Source organism: Notolepis coatsorum, assembly GCF_963971535.1.
Source record: "Notolepis coatsorum genome assembly, chromosome: 12".
Classification (NCBI taxonomy): domain Eukaryota; kingdom Metazoa; phylum Chordata; class Actinopteri; order Aulopiformes; family Paralepididae; genus Notolepis; species Notolepis coatsorum.
The window spans coordinates 30641490-30662815 of record NC_140176.1 but is presented as its reverse complement, the minus strand read 5'-3'; the positions used below and the strand labels follow the sequence as shown (position 1 = coordinate 30662815).

The 21326-nt window shown below is 44.6% G+C and overlaps 1 protein-coding gene across 1 annotated transcript in view; it reads left to right on the top strand.

Moving 5' to 3' along the window:
* Nucleotides 1-10125, top strand: part of nhlrc2 (NHL repeat containing 2) — a 32684-nt gene extending 22559 nt beyond the window's left edge. Inside the window, exons 8-12 of the mRNA XM_084326497.1 lie at nucleotides 378-609; nucleotides 2784-2906; nucleotides 4614-4823; nucleotides 7206-7419; nucleotides 8323-10125. Of these exons, the coding sequence (XP_084182623.1) occupies nucleotides 378-609; nucleotides 2784-2906; nucleotides 4614-4823; nucleotides 7206-7419; nucleotides 8323-8585 (1042 nt within the window). The 3' untranslated portion in view covers nucleotides 8586-10125. The remainder of the gene's footprint in view (nucleotides 1-377; nucleotides 610-2783; nucleotides 2907-4613; nucleotides 4824-7205; nucleotides 7420-8322) is intronic.
* The last annotated feature ends 11201 nt before the right edge of the window (nucleotides 10126-21326 follow it).

The window sequence follows — 21326 nt, the reverse complement described above, 5'->3', positions numbered from 1 at the left end:
CTAGTAGTGTGTGACATGGCGGTGATACTCGTTAACTCAGTAGAACGTTGTTACATCTGAATGCTTATTCATTTCAAATGTTCAGATTATTGAAATATTCATGAAAATACATGGATCTCCTCTGAAATATATTTTCATTGCAAAGTTTCCATTGTTTGGCAGGAAAATGTGTTTTCTATTTGGTATAATGTGCTTAGATATCAGATAGGCAGGTGAAGTAGCTTAGATATCCGATAGGCAGGTGAAGTAGCTTAGATAGACGTCTCACAGGACTAAAGTATGTCTTGAAGTGAGTCCACTAGATGTCCCACTGACTAGACCACCAGCCTGTCAGCGTGTCTCACAGGACTAAGATATGTCCCTTAAACTCTTTACAGTGAGTCCAGTGCGGGGACCTGCGTGCGCTGGGTGGGCAGCGGCAACGAGGAGAACCGGAACAACTCGTACCCTCACAAGGCGGGCCTGGCCCAGCCCTCCGGCCTGACGGCGGCCCCCGAGGAGCCCTGGGGCTGCCTGTACGTGGCCGACAGCGAGAGCAGCACCATCCGCAGCCTGGCTCTGAAGGACGGAGCCGTCAAGCTGCTGGTGGGGGGAGAGCGGGACCCACTGGTGAGCCGACGGATTCACAATCACATTAGATTAGATTATCTGGCAGGTGCCTGTCGGCACATCTCACAGGACTACCTCTCCTATTACCGCCCTATCTCCAATCTGCCATTTCTCTCTAAAACCTTTGCCGCGCCTCCCAACTCCACTCCCATCCCCAGTCCAACAACCCTCTATGAACCCCTTCAGTCTGGCTTCCGTCCATCTCGCGGCACCGACACCGCCCTGGTCAAAGTTATTAATGATCTCCTCATCTCCGCTGATTCTGGTGCCCTCTCAACATCCTGATCCTACTCGACCTTAGTGCAGCCTTTGATACAGTGTGTCACTCCATCCTCCTCCAAAGGCTGTACCAACTGGGTGTTGAGGGCACTGCACTCGATTGGTTCACCTCCTACCTCACCGACAGACCTCAGTTCATCTCCCTCTCCGGTCACACCTCTTCCCCCTCTTCAGTCACACAGGGGGTCCCCCAAGGCTCGGTCCTCGGCCCCCTGCTCTTCATCTACTATATACTCCCCCCTTGGTCACATCATCCGCAAATTCAACCTTGACTTCCACTGCTACGCCGACGACACCAAAATCTACATCAGCACAAAATCATCCCATAACCCACCCCGCAGTCACATCGAGTCCTGCTTATCCGAATTACAATCCTGGCTGACCCACAACGTCCTCAAACTCAACAGTGAAAAGACAGAACTATTCCTCATCGGCACCAAATCCACCCTCAGCAGATCCGGAGCTATCACACTCTCTATAAATGACTCAACCATCACCCCCCCCCCTGGTTCGCAACCTCTGCGTCATCCTGGATCCCACGCTCTCATTTGACCTCCACGTCCGCACCGTCATCAAAACCTCCTACTTTCACCTCCGCAACATCGCCACAATCAGACACTGCCTCTCCCCCCGCGCTGCTGAATCCCTCACCCACGCCTTCATTTCCTCCCGCCTAGACTACTGCAACTCCCTCCTCACCGGCATCACCTCCCGCTCCCTCCATAGACTCCAGATGGTCCAGAACTCTGCTGCTCACACCCGGTCCCTGGCCACATCACTCCTCCTGTCCTCCACTCTCTCCACTGGCTCCCGATTAAGGAACGCATACAGTTCAAATTACTACTCCTCACCTTTAAAGCCCTCCATAGCCTGCCCCCCCCTTCCTGACTGACCTCCTTCTACCTTACCGCCCCACCCGATCCCTCCGGTCCTCTTCCACTGCTTCCCTCATCGTCCCGTCATCCAAATTAAAACGTTTTGGTGATCGGGTTTTCTCACGTGCTGCACCCTGACTCTGGAACACCCTCCCTCACACTATCAGAGACTCCCTCACTCTCCAGTCTCCACCTTCAAATCCCGACTCAAAACCTACCTGTTCTCCCTAGCATTCAACCTTCCCTACCCAACCACCCCCCTTTTCCCCTCCTCTACCTTCTCTCCTCTCCTGCCCCCCCCCCCTCTCTCTGTTTCCCTTACTTACTTCCCGACTGTCTCCCCTACTGGCTCCTGTATTTGTTGTCTGTTACTCGTGGTTTTATGTTCTTGTGTATTCATATTGTTCCCCGTTTCCCTGTGGTTCTATATTTCGTTGTGTCTTGCCTATTGTCAGCGACTTTGGGTAATTGAAAAGCGCTATACAAAATAAATGAATTATTATTATTATCTGACAGATTCACAGACTATCTGACAGATTCACATCACATTAGATTAGACTATCTGACAGATTCACATCACATTAGATTAGACTATCTGACAGATTCACATCACATTAGATTAGTTGACAGATTCACAATCACATTAGATTAGATTAGTTGACAGATTCACAATCACATTAGATTAGATTAGTTGACAGATTCACAATCACATTAGATTAGATTAGTTGACAGATTCACAATCACATTAGATTAGATTAGCTGACAGATTCACAATCACATTAGATTAGATTAGTTGACAGATTCACAATCACATTAGATTAGCTGCCGCCAGTCAACATAATCTCTCACTGGGGGGGATCTTTGGTGTTTGATTTCCATGTTGAGGGCTTCTATTCTTACATAATGCAATGGTTGCTATTTGCTGGCCTGTTCTTTGACCTAAAATGAGCTTGGAAATTATATAACCTCCTGGTTTTGTTTTATTGATGGATTGTTGATGTTCTGTGTTGGCTGGAGCAGAACCTCTTTGCTTTCGGGGATGTGGACGGGAAGGGGGTGGATGCTAAGCTGCAACACCCTCTCGGTGTCGCCTGGTCTCCAGAAGGCAGCCTGCTGTACCTGGCCGACTCTTACAACCACAAGGTAACTGATTTTACATTCCTGGGGGGAGAAATTAGACATTTTCAGAAAGGTAAAAAAAAAGATAAAAATAAATATTTCCATAACTGGCCGACAGTGGTTCAGAAGGTAGAGCGGTCATCTGGTAATCGGAAGGTTCCTGGTTATCTTCCCGCTCCTCCCGGCAGCGTGTCGAAGTGTCCTTGAGCAAGACACTTAACCCCTAATTGCTCCCGATGAGCAGGTTGGCACCTTGGCACCTTGCATGGTCGCCTCCGCCGTGAATGTGTGAGTAAATGGTGAATGTGAGGCATAAGTTGTAAAGCGCTTTGGATAAAAGAGCTATATAAATGCAGTCCATAACTGAAAAAAACTAATAAAAGTGGGTCCTTAGAATATGGTTGGAAGCAATACAGGTACCTATAAAAACCTCCTGTTGCACTGGTGTACTGGTTCAAATTAAGCAATACAGGTACCTTTAAACCTCCTGTTGCACTGGTGTACTGGTTCAAAACATGAGCATTAATATCAGATATCAGATATTTTTTGTGATACTCAAGAATTCAGTCTCTGAGTCTCTTATTTATTGGACAAACATTACAACATAATAGTTTATTAACCCTAGGGCATATCTCTAAGTGTAACTCTGAGAAACAAAACAGACATTCCTGGTCTTTCTGTGGTTTCAGGTTATCAGGTCAAATGCCTGCAGGGGTCTGTGATTACCATCTATTTTAGAATGTTGGCTTGTTTGTTCAGCCTTTATTTCATGACTCTGCCTTCATCTCAGGGTATTTAAGTGCAGAGAGAGACCATAGAGAGGGGTCTCTGGCTGATAATCACAGGAGCCACGCAGAGCAGTAAACCACAATGATCCTACTCAACCTTAGTGCAGCCTTTGATACAGTGTGTCACTCCATCCTCCTCCAAAAGCTGTACCAACTAGGTGTTGAGGGCACAGCACTCGATTGGTTCACCTCCTACCTCACCGACAGACATCAGTTCATCTCCCTCTCCGGTCACACCTCTTCCCCCTCCTCAGTCACACAGGGGGTCCCCCAAGCCTCGGTCCTCTGCCCCCTGCTCTTCATCTACTATATACTCCCCCTTGGTCACATCAAATTTCCACAATGAAGAAATACCTCTTCTAAATCAAGGAATTAATGAAGCGATACCTCTTCCAAATCAAAGAATTAATAAATAATTACTTCTGAATCAAAGACTTAATGAGGAAATACCTCTTCTAAATCAAATAGTTAATGAGGAAATACCTCTTCTAAATCAAAGTATTAATTTGTTTGCATGATATAATCACTAGGATATTAGACATGATATAATCACTAGGACATTAGACATGATATAATTACTAGGACATTAGACATGATATGATCACTATAGGATATTAGACATGATATGATCACTAGGATATTAGACATGATATGATCACTAGGACATTAGACATGATATGATCACTATAGGATATTAGACATGATATGATCACTATAGGATATTAGACATGATATGATCACTAGGACATTAGACATGATATAATGCCTATGGTGACGTTTGCAGTCAGCTGTTTACTTTATGTATACAGGGATATTCATGATCCTGATCCAGACTCGGATCCTAACGTGAATATTAGCTAGAATATATCTAATTGTGTCTCGTTGGTTGGTGTCTGTTTGTCTGTGTGTCTGTTTGTCTGTTTGTCTGTGTGTCTGTGTTCAGATCAAGGTGGTGAATCCTAAGACCAAGCAGTGTGACACATTAGCCGGCTCAGGGGAGGCTGGACACACAATGGGCTCCGGTTTCCTGGAATCCACCTTCAACGAGCCGGGGGGGCTCTGCGTGGGCGAGGGGGGGCGAGTCCTGTACGTGGCCGATACCAACAACCACTGCATCAAAGTGCTGGACCTGGAGACCAACACTGTGTCACTGGTGAGTACTAGACACCAACACTGGTGAGTACTAGATACCAACACTAACACTGGGTACAGTGATGCAGGTATCCAGCAGTGTAACTAGTAAGAGTGGGTAGGGATATGTACAGATATAGATATAGTATCTACAGATATGTAACAAGGATTATATGCAGGTATGTACAGACAGGATATATATATATATATATATATATATACAGTATGTATGTACAGACATGTGGGGGACCCTGATGGAAACAAGACAAACGTCTTTCTCAGGTCTATTGTACCCATTCTGCAATCTGTTAAATAAAGTTTTCATTCATTCATTCATTCATTCATTCATTCATCATTCATTCATTCATTCACACACATGTGGATAGATATTAGGGGTGTAAGGGTATACATATCCGTACCAAACCGTTTCAGTACTGGACCTTCGGTTCAGTACGCGCTGTGTACCGGACGAATGGAACGGTACGTTAACCACGTGCAGAACTTTTTTTTTACCTGCAGAATTTTATTCAAAACTCCCATGTTCACCCCTTCCCAAAATATAACTTGCGCAAAGGGCTGGATGTTGTTCGTTCAGCCCACACACAACACTGAGAGATTACCTGTAATTTAGCATAGCCTCATAGTGTGGCGAACACACACACACACACACACACACACACACACACACACCCTCTCTCTCTCAGTGTGTGAGGAGGAATTGGTGCTAGATTGAGAAGGGGCTGTCTCTCGGAGATCAAATCAATGATAGTTTACACTACAGCATATAGAACGGACATTCATACACAGCAACGAGCCTCCGTTGTGTGATAAACATGAATCGATTTATTTTCCTTGGCATGAAACAAGAAATAGTAATTAAACCATTAGGGACCTGCATGACGCTTTTGTCTCTATTCAATAAAGTTTTACCTTGAGGGATGATTTACAATTAGTAGTAAAAAAGTAGGCTACTTATATTCTTGACGCTAGAACTCCCAAAATAGCGTTAGCATAAAAAGGTTTTAATAAAATAAGGTAGGCCAGCTGTAGTTTACATAGCTTGCATAAAACTGTCTCGATGTTCCACAAGTTAATCAAAATCCGTAGTATTTCCAACCGGGGCTTGTGATTGCTCAGAGTTCAAATCACTGTTATTGTTGTTGTTCATTACTACTCGCACGTTATTCAGCTCAATGGCGTCACGTGTCTCCTATCCGTAGAGCCATATGAAATCCACGTTCACCGAATTGCGGATGGAATTGCGGAATTGACCAATAAAAATGGAATCGGCTGTAAAACGTGGAATATTGAACAATTTGCCCTAATCTGGACTGAAATTCTGTTTTCGGGAGAATATGGAACATTTGGTGCAAAGCAAACATGACTGGGGACGCTACAGCGTGTTACAACGCATACGTCACTTCCACACTGCTTCACAACAATGTCCCAGCGTCTGGCTGCTTCGGTGTTAACGTCGTCAAAAAAGCTAACAAAGCAGTATCCTGATGACTTTTATGCCTCAGGCGATAAGGTGTTTTGCACCTCAACATACCGTAGACTGGACCCGCAAAGACATGTGCAAAGATCACTTAGTCTCGAAAAGCCATGTCAGGAACAAGGAAAAACACTGTGCTTCCCAAAACACACCAGCTCTTCTAAATGACCATTACAGCAAGTACCTCATCAGCATAGTGTCATAATCCAGTGCAAAAGAGTGGAGTGTTTTGTTTACAGTTATTTCTCTTTTTTACTTGAAGCACAGAGTGAAAAGTTTGCTTAAAATGTGTTAAAAACTCAGAAGGGAATGTTTAGTTTACAGTTGTTTTTTCTTTACTTGAAGCAATGAGAAGAAGCTTATAAGCACCTTAAAATGTAACTGTATTTCTGAGTTGCAGCACTTAAAAACATTAAATGGACTGTTATATCTTATTAATTTGTGGACATTTATTCATTCCCACTTATTAGACACTATTTCTGATTGTAAAATTAGCGTAAAAAGCAAAATACAGAATTCCGAAATATTAAAACGAGAAAAATAGAATTTGGGAAAAAAGATTATGGAATTTGGAAAAAAATAAAACAGATTTCATATGGCTCTACCTATCCATCATGCAGCACATTCAGGCGCAAAAATGTATAAATTTTTTAACAAGTCAATTATTAATTTTGATATAGAATATTCGTTGACAGCCCTACTTAACAGTTACTGCACACTACACCCCTGAGTGGAACATGGAAAGCCAAACTTTCCCCCACTGTACCAAAAACCCGTACCGAACCGTGACTTCAAAACCGAGGTACTTACCGAACCATGGTTTTTGTGTACCGTTACACCCCTAATAGATATATATATATAGTTTGTCTTTAATTTAAAAACAAACGAGTATCTTTTTTTCTTGCCCAGTTCCCCATTTCTGTGGATACCACAGACTCCGTGCCTCCAAAGTCCTCCGGACCGCCCAGAGCCCCCAGGCTTCCGAAGTCGGCTCCCAGGCTGGACATGGTCCCACTGGTGGTGTCACCGGGTCAGATTGTTACCATGGCAATAACTCTGTTGCTTCCGGAAGGTTCCAAGCTCAACAAGGAGGCCCCGAGCTTCTGGGCCCTATCAGCCGAGGGTAAGAGAACAGAGGATTGCGATTTTCAATCATACATTATTATTGTTTTATTTTATTTTGATCCAAAACATATCCTAATGCACACACTCTCTCTCGGTCTACTGTTAGTGAGTGTGATCAGTGTAGCAGCAGAGACATTCTAAAGACAGGCTCCTCCTTCTAACCAATCAGAGAAGCTCAGTGGAGTTAGAATAGAATAGAATAGAAGTACTTTATTGAGAGCGGTCAGGTGGCGTAGCGGAGATTGCGTTCGTCACCAACACCGGAGATGCTGGATTCGTGTTCGTCTGTTCGAATCCAGCTCACAGCTCCGGCGTTGTCACCAGCTTGGCTGGCCTTTCACACTAATACAATTGGCTGTATTAGAGGGTGGGAAAGCTGGCGGGGTGGGTCCGGGTCGTTGTAAACAGCGACTCCTACAGTTCGGTCGGGGCGCCTGCTCAGCGTGGATAGGATCTAAGGGGGGTAGTGTGATCCTCCCACACGTTACACCCTCTCAGTGAGAGTCCGCGCTGCCAGGTGAAAAGAAGCGGTTGATTGGCTAGACGTGTGTCGGAGGAAGCACGTGGTAGCCTCCACTCTCCCAGACTGACTGTGGGGGGTAAGTGCGCAGCGACCAGGAAGGGGATTGGGAATTGGCATAACGACTAACATTGGGATGGGAGAAAATCGGAGGAAAAAAAAAAAATATATATATATATTTTATTGATCCCGAGGGAAATTCAGCACTACAGATCGCTCACAGTAAACATTTAGGTAGTCAAAAATCTAAAGTCATAAATAAGAATAAAAATACAGTCTGGGATATACATTCTAAACTATGTATATACATTCTAAAATATACAGCCAAGGGTTAGGGTCTTTAGTGGGTGTGTAACGTTCTATCTATTTCCTGTTTCCTAGGTAACGAGTGGTTGCTCAGTGACCAGGTGGTTACTGGGAACATCCTGGACTTATCGGAACCTCTCTCCATCTCAACCAAACTCCCAGCTGTTACTGAAACGACGGAAACCAGCCCGTCCCTCACCGTGAGCGTCTGGGTGTACGGCTGCCTCGTGGTGGGAGGAGCCTGCATGCTGAAGGCCGCCTCTCTCCGCCAGCCTCTTCAGATAGGCCCCGCCCCCGGCGAGGGCGTCGTCACTGTGGAGTTCACTCATGCCTTCTGAAGCCATGTCAGCAAAGATGCTTTATGTAGACGAGGGTGTTGGACACAGGCCCCACTTCCTGACATGCCTACTGTATCTCAGGCACGAGTCTGACCAGGGTCTTAATGGGAGGAGAGGTGTAGATATCTTCTGTGTCCAACATCTCAAGAAAAAACCATGTTTTATACATGTATGTATGTGTAATTGTTTAGCAAAGGAAGTTCGTTTGGAATCTGATGTAACAATAGCTTTGTTGACTAGGGATGGGCACCGAATTCTGTACTTTTAAAGGTACTTACCGAAACACGTCGGTACTACAGAGTATCGATTCACGTGAGATACCGTAAAGAAAATATATATATATATTTTTTTAAACCTTTTTTCTTTTCATGTCAACGTTCACACGCACAATATACGCTTACCTAGGATTTGACTTGATTCAACAACAAAGCAGTCAGGGCAATGGCAAGCCGAAAACGGTAGTTATTTAACCTTGTGTAACAATAGCTTTTTTGACAGAGTTGACTTAATGTAACAATAGCTTTGTTGACAGAGTTGATCTGATGTAACAATATAGCATTGTTGACAGCTGATCTGATGTAACAATAGCTTTGTTGACAGAGTTGATCTGATGTAACAATATAGCATTGTTGACAGAGTTGATCTGATGTAACAATAGCTTTGTTGACAGAGTTGATCTGATGTAACAATAGCATTGTTGACAGAGTTGATCTGATGTAACAATAGCTTTGTTGACGGAGTTGATCTGATGTAACAATAGCTTTGTTGACAGAGTTGATCTTTTTCTATTGTATTCTTTTCAAAAACAGAAACCCTAACATGAACGATTTTCAAAATGTCTTAAAATGGTTTTAAAGGTTTACTAACTAAAAGATAGGATAAAAAAATTGTGAACCTTCCCTTTAAGCTGCTTCCCATCCTTTGAGATGTTTGAGAACCAGATCCATATGTTTGAATATGGGATGAGGGGGTAAAATAACTGGGTCTATAAGCAAAACATAGATCAAATTCTTCTATTTGAATACTGTTATGTAATTAATATATTTTCTAATAAGTATAGTACCAAAGTATTCACTGTGTATTTATGGGTAAGAGGATTATGTGCAGTTAAGGCAATACGGTCATCATCATTTTTTATACAATATATAAATATAATAATTATGGCTATAACATAACGTACATTATGTACCTTTTTTCCTGTGGTCGAAACTTTATTTAAATATTTTAAACGCGATCAGACTGACATGGGTCACTGTAGTTTAAAATCATGCTTCTGCTATAGATTCATTCATAAATATCTGTCAACATGTATGTTGCTACACTTCAAGGAGTGGTTTACATGAGTGGTGTTTTGTTAAAAATGTGTTTCTGTCGTTGCTTAACCAGTGCTTGTTTTTTTTCATCGATTATGTAACAGTTTTTGTTTAATTTGTTGTTTCATGGAGCACTTTTAACTTTGAATGCAAATGGGTCAAATGGGTCAATTGCCATGAGCAGAATACTGAATAAAGTGCCTATTACAGAGACTGCAAACAACTGATCAAAATGTGTCTGTCTCTTACCTTCAGCTCTGTTGTGTATGTGTGGCTGTCTGTCTCTTACCTTCAGCTCTGTTGTGTATGTGTGGCTGTCTGTCTCTTACCTTCAGCTCTGTTGTGTATGTGTGGCTGTCTGTCTCTTACCTTCAGCTCTGTTGTGTTTGTGTGGCTGTCTGTCTCTTACCTTCAGCTCTGTTGTGTATGTGTGGCTGTCTGTCTCTTACCTTCAGCTCTGTTGTGTATGTGTGGCTGTCTGTCTCTTACCTTCAGCTCTGTTGTGTATGTGTGGCTGTCTGTCTCTTACCCTCAGCTCTGTTGTGTAGGTGTGGCTGTCTGTCTCTTACCTTCAGCTCTGTTGTGTTTGTGTGGCTGTCTGTCTCTTACCCTCAGCTCTGTTGTGTAGGTGTGGCTGTCTGTCTCTTACCTTCAGCTCTGTTGTGTTTGTGTGGCTGTCTGTCTCTTACCTTCAGCTCTGTTGTGTTTGTGTGGCTGTCTGTCTCTTACCTTCAGCTCTGTTGTGTTTGTGTGGCTGTCTGTCTCTTACCTTCAGCTCTGTTGTGTTTGTGTGGCTGTCTGTCTCTTACCTTCAGCTCTGTTGTGTATGTGTGGCTGTCTGTCTCTTACCTTCAGCTCTGTTGTGTTTGTGTGGCTGTCTGTCTCTTACCTTCAGCTCTGTTGTGTTTGTGTGGCTGTCTGTCTCTTACCTTCAGCTCTGTTGTGTTTGTGTGGCTGTCTGTCTCTTACCTTCAGCTCTGTTGTGTTTGTGTGGCTGTCTTGTCTTTTACAGATCTGGTATGATTGAACTGATAGATAGTTTAGGTTCTAATGGAGGGACATGAACTGATGGATAGTTTAGGTTCTAATGGAGGGACACGAACTGATGGATAGTTTAGGTTCTAATGGAGGGACATGAACTGATGGATAGTTTAGGTTCTAATGGAGGGACATGAACTGATGGATAGTTTAGGTTCTAATGGAGGGACACGAACTGATGGATAGTTTAGGTTCTAATGGAGGGACATGAACTGATGGATAGTTTAGGTTCTAATGGAGGGACACGAACTGATGGATAGTTTAGGTTCTAATGGAGGGACATGAACTGATGGATAGTTTAGGTTCTAATGGAGGGACATGAACTGATGGATAGTTTAGGCTCTAATGGAGGGACAGGGGAACTGATAGATAGTTTAAGCTCCTGGTGTCTTGAGAGATGAAACCTTTACCAAGCAAAGGTTCTAAACATCTTGTAACGCCTTCATTTCTGTCAAGTAACGTTAATGGTTGTCAAGTGTCACCAGCTTGTTCAGTTTGACTCACCACAGAGCTAGCCTTCCTCACCAGCTTGTTCAGTTTGTGTGTGTGTGTGTGTGGATTGACTGCAAAGTGCTTTAACCCTGAAATTAGACCTATAAAAGGTCTATTTTAAAGAGAGAGGAAGAGAGAGAGGGAGATAAATAGTGTAAGTGTGTGTGTGTGTGTCAAGTGTCGAGCAATAAAACATCTTTGCAAAACATAACCTCTAACAAACATGTATACACATAATGGATGAGGTAACATTGATCGCTTATATGTTGCGTTACTGTAACAATGTGTGTTATTTTGTGCTTTTACATTGTGCCTTGAGTCTCATGATGCTGTGTTTTTACATTGTGCCTTGAGTCTCATGATGCTGTGTTTTTACATTGTGCCTTGAGTCTCATGATGCTGTGTTTTTACATTGTGCCTTCAAGGGAACTTTCTATTGATTGGTTTATAAAAGGCTGCAATAAACGAGACTAATAAATAAAGCATATTTAATTAAAATTGTGTTTTACGTATGTGTTTTACTTGGGGGGAAATGGCCTGAAGCCTAATAAGCCTGTATTTTCCTCTGCCTGATAGATGGTCTGATAGATGATAGATGACCTGATAGACTATAGACAGTATGATTAATGGTCTGATAGACAGTATGATGGATGGTCTGATAGATGACTTTGTTGACAGAGTTGATCTGATGTAACAATAGCTTGTTGACAGAGTTGATCTGATGTAACAATATAGCATTGTTGACAGCTGATCTGATGTAACAATAGCTTTGTTGATCTGATGTAACAATATAGCATTGTTGACAGAGTTGATCTGATGTAACAATAGCTTTGTTGACAGAGTTGATCTGATGTAACAATAGCATTGTTGACAGAGTTGATCTGATGTAACAATAGCTTTGTTGACGGAGTTGATCTGATGTAACAATAGCTTTGTTGACGGAGTTGATCTGATGTAACAATAGCTTTGTTGACAGAGTTGATCTGATGTAACAATAGCTTTGTTGACGGAGTTGATCTGATGTAACAATAGCTTTGTTGACAGAGTTGATCTTTTTCTATTGTATTCTTTTCAAAAACAGAAACCCTAACATGAACGATTTTCAAAATGTCTTAAAATGGTTTTAAAGGTTTACTAACTAAAAGATAGGATAAAAAAATTGTGAACCTTCCCTTTAAGCTGCTTCCCGTCCTTTGAGATGTTTGAGAACCAGATCCATATGTTTGAATATGGGATGAGGGGGTAAAAGAACTGGGTCTATAAGCAAAACATAGATCAAATTCTTCTATTTGAATACTGTTATGTAATTAATATATTTTCTAAGAAGTATAGTACCAAAGTATTCACTGTGTATTTATGGGTAAGAGGATTATGTGCAGTTAAGGCAATACGGTCATCATCATTTTTTATACAATATATAAATATAATAATTATGGCTATAACATAACGTACATTATGTACCTTTTTTCCTGTGGTCGAAACTTTATTTAAATATTTTAAACGCGATCAGACTGACATGGGTCACTGTAGTTTAAAATCATGCTTCTGCTATAGATTCATTCATAAATATCTGTCAACATGTATGTTGCTACACTTCAAGGAGTGGTTTACATGAGTGGTGTTTTGTTAAAAATGTGTTTCTGTCGTTGCTTAACCAGTGCTTGTTTTTTTCATCGATTATGTAACAGTTTTTGTTTAATTTGTTGTTTCATGGAGCACTTTTAACTTTGAATGCAAATGGGTCAATTGCCATGAGCAGAATACTGAATAAAGTGCCTATTACAGAGACTGCAAACAACTGATCACAATGTGTCTGTCTCTTACCTTCAGCTCTGTTGTGTATGTGTGGCTGTCTGTCTCTTACCTTCAGCTCTGTTGTGTATGTGTGGCTGTCTGTCTCTTACCTTCAGCTCTGTTGTGTATGTGTGGCTGTCTGTCTCTTACCTTCAGCTCTGTTGTGTTTGTGTGGCTGTCTGTCTCTTACCTTCAGCTCTGTTGTGTTTGTGTGGCTGTCTTGTCTTTTACAGATCTGGTATGATTGAACTGATAGATAGTTTAGGCTCTAATGGAGGGACATGAACTGATGGATAGTTTAGGTTCTAATGGAGGGACATGAACTGATGGATAGTTTAGGTTCTAATGGAGGGACATGAACTGATGGATAGTTTAGGTTCTAATGGAGGGACATGAACTGATGGATAGTTTAGGCTCTAATGGAGGGACAGGGGAACTGATAGATAGTTTAAGCTCCTGGTGTCTTGAGAGATGAAACCTTTACCAAGCAAAGGTTCTAAACATCTTGTAACGCCTTCATTTCTGTCAAGTAACGTTAATGGTTGTCAAGTGTCACCAGCTTGTTCAGTTTGACTCACCACAGAGCTAGCCTTCCTCACCAGCTTGTTCAGTTTGTGTGTGTGTGGATTGACTGCAAAGTGCTTTAACCCTGAAATTAGACCTATAAAAGGTCTATTTTAAAGAGAGAGAGGGAGATAAATAGTGTAAGTGTGTGTGTGTGTGTGTCAAGTGTCGAGCAATAAAACATCTTTGCAAAACATCATAACCTCTAACAAACATGTATACACATAATGGATGAGGTAACATTGATCGCTTATATGTTGCGTTACTATAACAATGTGTGTTATTTTGTGCTTTTACATTGTGCCTTGAGTCTCATGATGCTGTGTTTTTACATTGTGCCTTGAGTCTCATGATGCTGTGTTTACATTGTGCCTTGAGTCTCATGATGCTGTGTTTTTACATTGTGCCTTGAGTCTCATGATGCTGTGTTTTTACATTGTGCCTTGAGTCTCATGATGCTGTGTTTTTACATTGTGCCTTGAGTCTCATGATGCTGTGTTTTTACATTGTGCCTTGAGTCTCATGATGCTGTGTTTTTACATTGTGCCTTCAAGGAAACTTTCTATTGATTGGTTTATAAAAGGCTGCAATAAACGAGACTAATAAATAAAGCATATTTAATTAAAATTGTGTTTTACGTATGTGTTTTACTTGGGGGGAAATGGCCTGAAGCCTAATAAGCCTGTATTTTCCTCTGCCTGATAGATGGTCTGATAGATGATAGATGACCTGATAGACTATAGACAGTATGATTAATGGTCTGATAGACAGTATGATGGATGGTCTGATAGATGACCTGATAGATGACAGATGACAGTATGATTAATCGTCTGATAGATGACAGTATGATTAATGGTCTGATAGACAGTATGATTAATGGTCTGATAGATGGAATGGTTTTGAGAAAAACACAGTCTCTTTTCTGAATCACAGAAAAGTAAGTGGATGATATTTAGGTCAAATGTATCTGGTTTCAACCAAATACTGTAATGAAACCTCAGGAAAGGTGATCTTGTGACAATGATAACTGTGTGTGTGTGTGTGTGTGTGTGTGTGTGTGTGTGTGTGTGTGTGTGTGTGTGTGTGTGTGTGTGTGTGTGTGTGTGTGTGTGTGTGTGTGTGTGTGTGTGTGTGTGTGTGTGTGTGTGTGTGTGTGTGTGTGTGTGTGTGTGTGTGTGTGTGTGTGTGTGTGTGAGAGAGAGAGATAGACATTTTTTACCACATTAATTTCTTCTTGTGGGATGATAGAGTTTATCTTGACTTTTGACCTAAACAAAGATATGGACATAGAGACTTCCGTTCTCTCTCTACCTCTTCTCTTCACTCCCTCTCTCCCTCCCTCTTTTTCCTCATCTCTCTCTCCTTGATCTGCTCACTTGCTGTCTTTCTTCTGACAGGATCATTAACCTTGTGACTCCTGCTGGTAACAACCACACAAAAACACACACACACACAGCTCAGGGTCATTCCAGTTAATTTGGAGCACATTGTAATCAGTGAGATGGAAGCGCAGAACAAACACAGGAAAGACAAACTGGTATCTCCTCAGCGAGGCATCAGTGGTAGACCAGAGAGACCAAGCTGTTAGAGAGACTGGAGAGACCAAGCTGTTAGAGAGACTGGAGAGACCAATCTGTTAGAGAGACTGGAGATACCAAGCTGTTAAAGAGACTGGAGAGACCAGAGAGACCAAGCTGTTAGAGAGACTGGAGAGACCAAGCTGTTAAAGAGACCAGAGAGACCAAGCTGTTAGAGAGACTGGAGATACCAAGCTGTTAAAGAGACCAGAGAGACCAAGCTGTTAGAGAGACTGGAGAGACCAAGCTGTTAGAGAGACTGGAGAGACCAAGCTGTTAGAGAGACTGGAGAGACCAAGCTGTTAGAGAGACTGGAGAGACCAGAGAGACCAAGCTGTTAGAGAGACTGGAGAGACCAGAGAGACCAAGCTGTTAGAGAGACTGGAGAGACCAGAGAGACCAAGCTGTTAGAGAGACCGGAGAGACCAAGCTGTTAGAGAGACTGGAGATACCAAGCTGTTAGAGAGACTGGAGATACCAAGCTGTTAGAGAGACTAAGCTGTTAAAGAGACCGGAGAGACCAAGCTGTTAGAGACCAGAGAGACCAAGATGATAGAAAGACCAGAGAGACCAAGCTGTTAGAGACCAGAGAGACCAAGATGATAGAAAGACCAGATAGGCCAAGCTGTTAAAGAGACCAGATAGACCAAGCTGTTAAAGAGACCAGATAGACCAAGCTGTTAAAGAGACCAAGCTGTTAGAGAGACCAAGCTGTTAGAGAGACCAGAGAGACCAAGCTGTTAAAGAGACCAAACTGTTAGAGACCAATCTGTTATAGAGACCAGAGAGACCAAGCTGTTAGAGAGACTGGAGAGACCAAGCTGTTAGAGAGACTGGAGAGACCAGAGAGACCAAGCTGTTAGAGAGACTGGAGAGACCAGAGAGACCAAGCTGTTAGAGAGACTGGAGAGACCAGAGAGACCAAGCTGTTAGAGAGACCGGAGAGACCAAGCTGTTAGAGAGACTGGAGATACCAAGCTGTTAGAGAGACTAAGCTGTTAAAGAGACCGGAGAGACCAAGCTGTTAGAGAGACCGGAGAGACCAAGCTGTTAGAGACCAGAGAGACCAAGATGATAGAAAGACCAGAGAGACCAAGCTGTTAGAGACCAGAGAGACCAAGATGATAGAAAGACCAGATAGGCCAAGCTGTTAAAGAGACCAGATAGACCAAGCTGTTAAAGAGACCAAGCTGTTAGAGAGACCAGAGAGACCAAGCTGTTAAAGAGACCAATCTGTTATAGAGACCAGAGAGACCAAGCTGTTAGAGAGACCGCTACTTAACCACAGATCCCTGCCATAGGCAACGTGTCCCCCTCCTCTGTCCCTGTATAGCTGCCCCCCCCTCCTCCTCTGTCCCTGTATAGCTGCCCCCCCTCTGTCCCTGTATAGCTGCCCCCCCCCCCCCCCCTCTGTCCCTGTATAGCTGCCCCCCCCCCTCTGTCCCTGTATAGCTGCCCCCCCCCCCCCCCCCCTCTGTCCCTGTATAGCTGCCCCCCCTCTGTCCCTGTATAGCTGCCCCTCCTCCTCTGTCCCTGTATAGCTGCTCCTCCTCTGTCCCTATATAGCTGCCCCTCCTCCTCTGTCCCTGTATAGCTGCTCCTCCTCTGTCCCTGTATAGCTGCTCCTCCTCTGTCCCTGTATAGCTGCCCCTCCTCCTCTGTCCCTGTATAGCTGCTCCTCCTCTGTCCCTGTATAGCTGCCCCTCCTCCTCTGTCCCTGTATAGCTGCCTCTCCTCTGTCCCTGTATAGCTGCCTCTCCTCTGTCCCTGTATAGCTGCCCCCCCTCTGTCCCTGTATAGCTGCCCCTCCTCCTCTGTCCCTGTATAGCTGCTCCTCCTCTGTCCCTATATAGCTGCCCCCCCTCCTCTGTCCCTGTATAGCTGCCTCTCCTCTGTCCCTGTATAGCTGCCCCTCCTCCTCTGTCCCTGTATAGCTGCTCCTCCTCTGTCCCTATATAGCTGCCCCCCCTCCTCTGTCCCTGTATAGCTGCTCCTCCTCTGTCCCTGTATAGCTGCTCCTCCTCTGTCCCTGTATAGCTGCCCCTCCTCCTCTGTCCCTATATAGCTGCTCCTCCTCTGTCCCTGTATAGCTGCCCCTCCTCTGTCCCTGTATAGCTGCCCCTCCTCCTCTGTCCCTATATAGCTGCTCCTCCTCTGTCCCTGTATAGCTGCCCCCCCCCCCCCCTCTGTCCCTATATAGCTGCTCCTCCTCTGTCCCTGTATAGCTGCCCCTCCTCCTCTGTCCCTATATAGCTGCTCCTCCTCTGTCCCTGTATAGCTGCCCCCCCCCCCCCCCCCTCTGTCCCTATATAGCTGCTCCTCCTCTGTCCCTGTATAGCTGCCCCCCCTCCTCTGTCCCTGTATAGCTGCCCCTCCTCTGTCCCTGTATAGCTGCCCCTCCTCTGTCCCTGTATAGCTGCCCCTCCTCTGTCCCTGTATAGCTGCCCCTCCTCTGTCCCTGTATAGCTGCCCCTCCTCTGTCCCTGTATAGCTGCCCCTCCTCTGTCCCTGTATAGCTGCCCCTCCTCTGTCCCTGTATAGCTGCCCCCCCTCCTCTGTCCCTGTATAGCTGCTCCTCCTCTGTCCCTGTATAGCTGCCCCTCCTCCTCTGTCCCTGTATAGCTGCCCCTCCTCTGTCCCTGTATAGCTGTCCTCCTCTGTCCCTGTATAGCTGCCCCTCCTCTGTCCCTGTATAGCTGCCCCTCCTCTGTCCCTATATAGCTGCTCCTCCTCTGTCCCTGTATAGCTGCCCCTCCTCTGTCCCTGTATAGCTGTCCTCCTCTGTCCCTGTATAGCTGCCCCTCCTCCTCTGTCCCTGTATAGCTGCCCCTCCTCTGTCCCTGTATAGCTGTCCTCCTCTGTCCCTGTATAGCTGCCCCTCCTCTGTCCCTGTATAGCTGCCCCTCCTCCTCTGTCCCTGTATAGCTGCCCTCCTCTGTCCCTGTATAGCTGCTCCTCCTCTGTCCCTGTATAGCTGCCCCCCTCTGTCCCTGTATGCTGCTCCTCCTCTGTCCCTGTATAGCTGCCCCTCCTCCTCTGTCCCTGTATAGCTGCCCCTCCTCTGTCCCTGTATAGCTGCTCCTCCTCTGTCCCTGTATAGCTGCCCCCCCTCCTCTGTCCCTGTATAGCTGCTCCTCCTCTGTCCCTGTATAGCTGCTCCTCCTCTGCCCCTGTATAGCTGCTCCTCCTCTGTCCCTGTATAGCTGCCCCTCCTCCTCTGTCCCTGTATAGCTGCTCCTCCTCTGCCCCTGTATAGCTGCCCCTCCTCCTCTGTCCCTGTATAGCTGCTCCTCCTCTGTCCCTGTATAGCTGCCCCTCCTCCTCTGTCCCTGTATAGCTGCTCCTCCTCTGTCCCTGTATAGCTGCCCCTCCTCTGTCCCTGTATAGCTGCTCCTCCTCTGTCCCTGTATAGCTGCCCCTCCTCTGTCCCTGTATAGCTGCCCCTCCTCTGTCCCTGTATAGCTGCCCCCCTCCCCCCTCTGTCCCTGTATTATGTATAGCTGTCCTTTAGTGAACACAGCCTCTGTAGGGACACTGTGTAAATGACTCTGTGCTCTGCATCCTCTCTGGTGAAAAGCCTCCATGTAGGGTCTATGTTTTTCCCAAATGAGTTAAAACTAGAAATAAATCACAATTTACAACATTTTAAATATATACTGTATATGTATATGTTTTTTTTTACCTTAACCAGGTGTAGGAGCCATTCTTGAGTTATTTAATCTTTGAGTTTGTACCATGCAATTATATGAATTATGAAAATGCTTTATGGATTACGAAATATGAAAACGAAAACTTATTTGATTGACAAGTCATGATATTATTTACACTGATTATCTTATTGTAACTATTCTTATGATTTGAAACTATGTGCACTTTCCCTTTAAAGAGACCTACCTGAGCTATCCACCTGTGTAGTTTACCTTGATAAGGGGTGGTGGCTTGCGTGGGAGACGTGGACCAGGAAAGCAAACAGTTTTTGTACCGCACGCACAGACGCACTGCACGCAACGCACGCATGTATTAGATATACGAGTTTTGTTTGTTTTGCTTATTAGAAATAAATGATTGATTCATTGTGACAGCCAAACGGATGGATCAGAATCTTTATTATGTGCGCGTAGACTAAAGCTATCCCCGGAGTGGAAGTGGCAAATACAAAAGACAAAATTGTTTGTAAATAGCCACTATACCAGGGTAGGTTCACTGAGTATGGATGCTCTTTTTCAGCAACGCCCTGCTTCACATTCACACAGTTACATACATTCACACCTGGTCCACAGTCTGACACTGTTGACCATGGGAGCTGCCCAGTACAACCACAGTCTGACACTGTTGACCGTGGGAGCTGCCCAGTACAACCACAGTCTGACACTGTTGACCGTGGGAGCTGCCCAGTACAACCAGTCTGACACTGTTGACCATGGGAGCTGCCCAGTACAACCAGTCTGACACTGTTGACCACTACAATCAGTCTTCCTCACCAGCTTGTTCAGTTTGACTCACCACAGAGCTAGTCTTCCTCACCAGCTTGTTCAGTTTGACTCACCACAGAGCTAGTCTTCCTCACCAGCTTGTTCAGTTTGACTCACCACAGAGCTACCTTCCTCACCAGCTTGTTCAGTTTGTTTGTGTGTGTGTGTGTGTGTGTGTGTGTGTGTGTGTGTGTGTGTGTGTGTGTGTGTGTGTGTGTGTGTGTGTGTGTGTGTGTGTGTGTGTGTGTGTGTGTGTGTGTGTGTGTGTGTGTGTGTGTGTGTGTGTGTGTGTGTGTGTGTGTGTGTGTGTGTGTGTGTGTGGATTGACTGCAAAGTGCTTTAACCCTGAAATTAGACCTATAAAAGGTATATTTTAAAGAGAGAGAGAGGGAGATAAATAGTGTAAGTGTGTGTGTGTTTATGTGTGTGTGTGTGTGTTTAAGTGTGTGTGTGTGTGTGTGTTTAAGTGTGTATGTGTGTGTGCGTGTGTGTGTGTGTGTGTGTGTGTGTGTGTGTAGTTGTGTACAGCCTACACATGGCCACAGCGGCATGCAGGTGATAGAGGCTCTGATGTCCTCTAGTGCAGCTGCAGCTAGAATGGGGGGGGGGGGGGGGGGTGATTAGGATCCTATCAGGCAGAAGTGCTCCTACAATAAATAGTAAATGCTGCATTTATAGCAGCTTTTATCCAAAGCACTTTACAGTTTGTTCTATTTTGGGAAATTGTCATTTGCTCCCTGTGGGCGCATGTAGTGCAAGTCGTGTGTGTGTGTGTGTGTGTGTGTGTGTGTGTGTGTGTGTGTGTGTGTGTGTGTGTGTGTGTGTGTGTGTGTGTGTGTGTGTGTGTGTGTGTGTGACGTGTGTGTGTGTGTGTGTGTGTGTGTGTGTGTGTGTGTGTGTGTGTGTGTGTGTGTGTGTGTGTGTGTGTGTGTGACGTGTGTGTGTGTGTGTGTGTGTGTGTGTGTGTGTGTGTGTGTGTGTGTGTGTGTGTGTGTGTGTGTGTGTGTGTAATATAATTTTATGTAATGTTTATGTAATATAATTTGTGGAACCAAATAAAGTATTAAAATGTGTGTGTGTGTGTGTGAGAGAGAGAGAGAGACCTAAACAAAGATATGGACATAGAGACTTCCGTTCTCTCTCTACCTCTTCTCTTCACTCCCTCTCTCCCTCCCTCTTTTTCCTCATCTCTTTATCTCCTTGATCTGCTCAGCTGCTCACTTGCTGTCTTTCTTCTGACAGGATCATTAACCTTGTGACTCCTGCTGGTAACACGACCACACAAACACACACCGACGGACGGTGCAGGCAACCATGCAGGGTGCCAACCTGCTCATTGGGAGCGTTTAGGGGTTAAGGCCCGGGAGGAGTGGGAATCGAACCAGGAACCTTCCGTTCCGATGACCAGATGGCCGCTCTACCTCCCGAGCCGCTGTCTCTGCAGAGCGCCGGCCAGGGGCTTCAACCAGGCAGCAGTCATGTAACTGAATT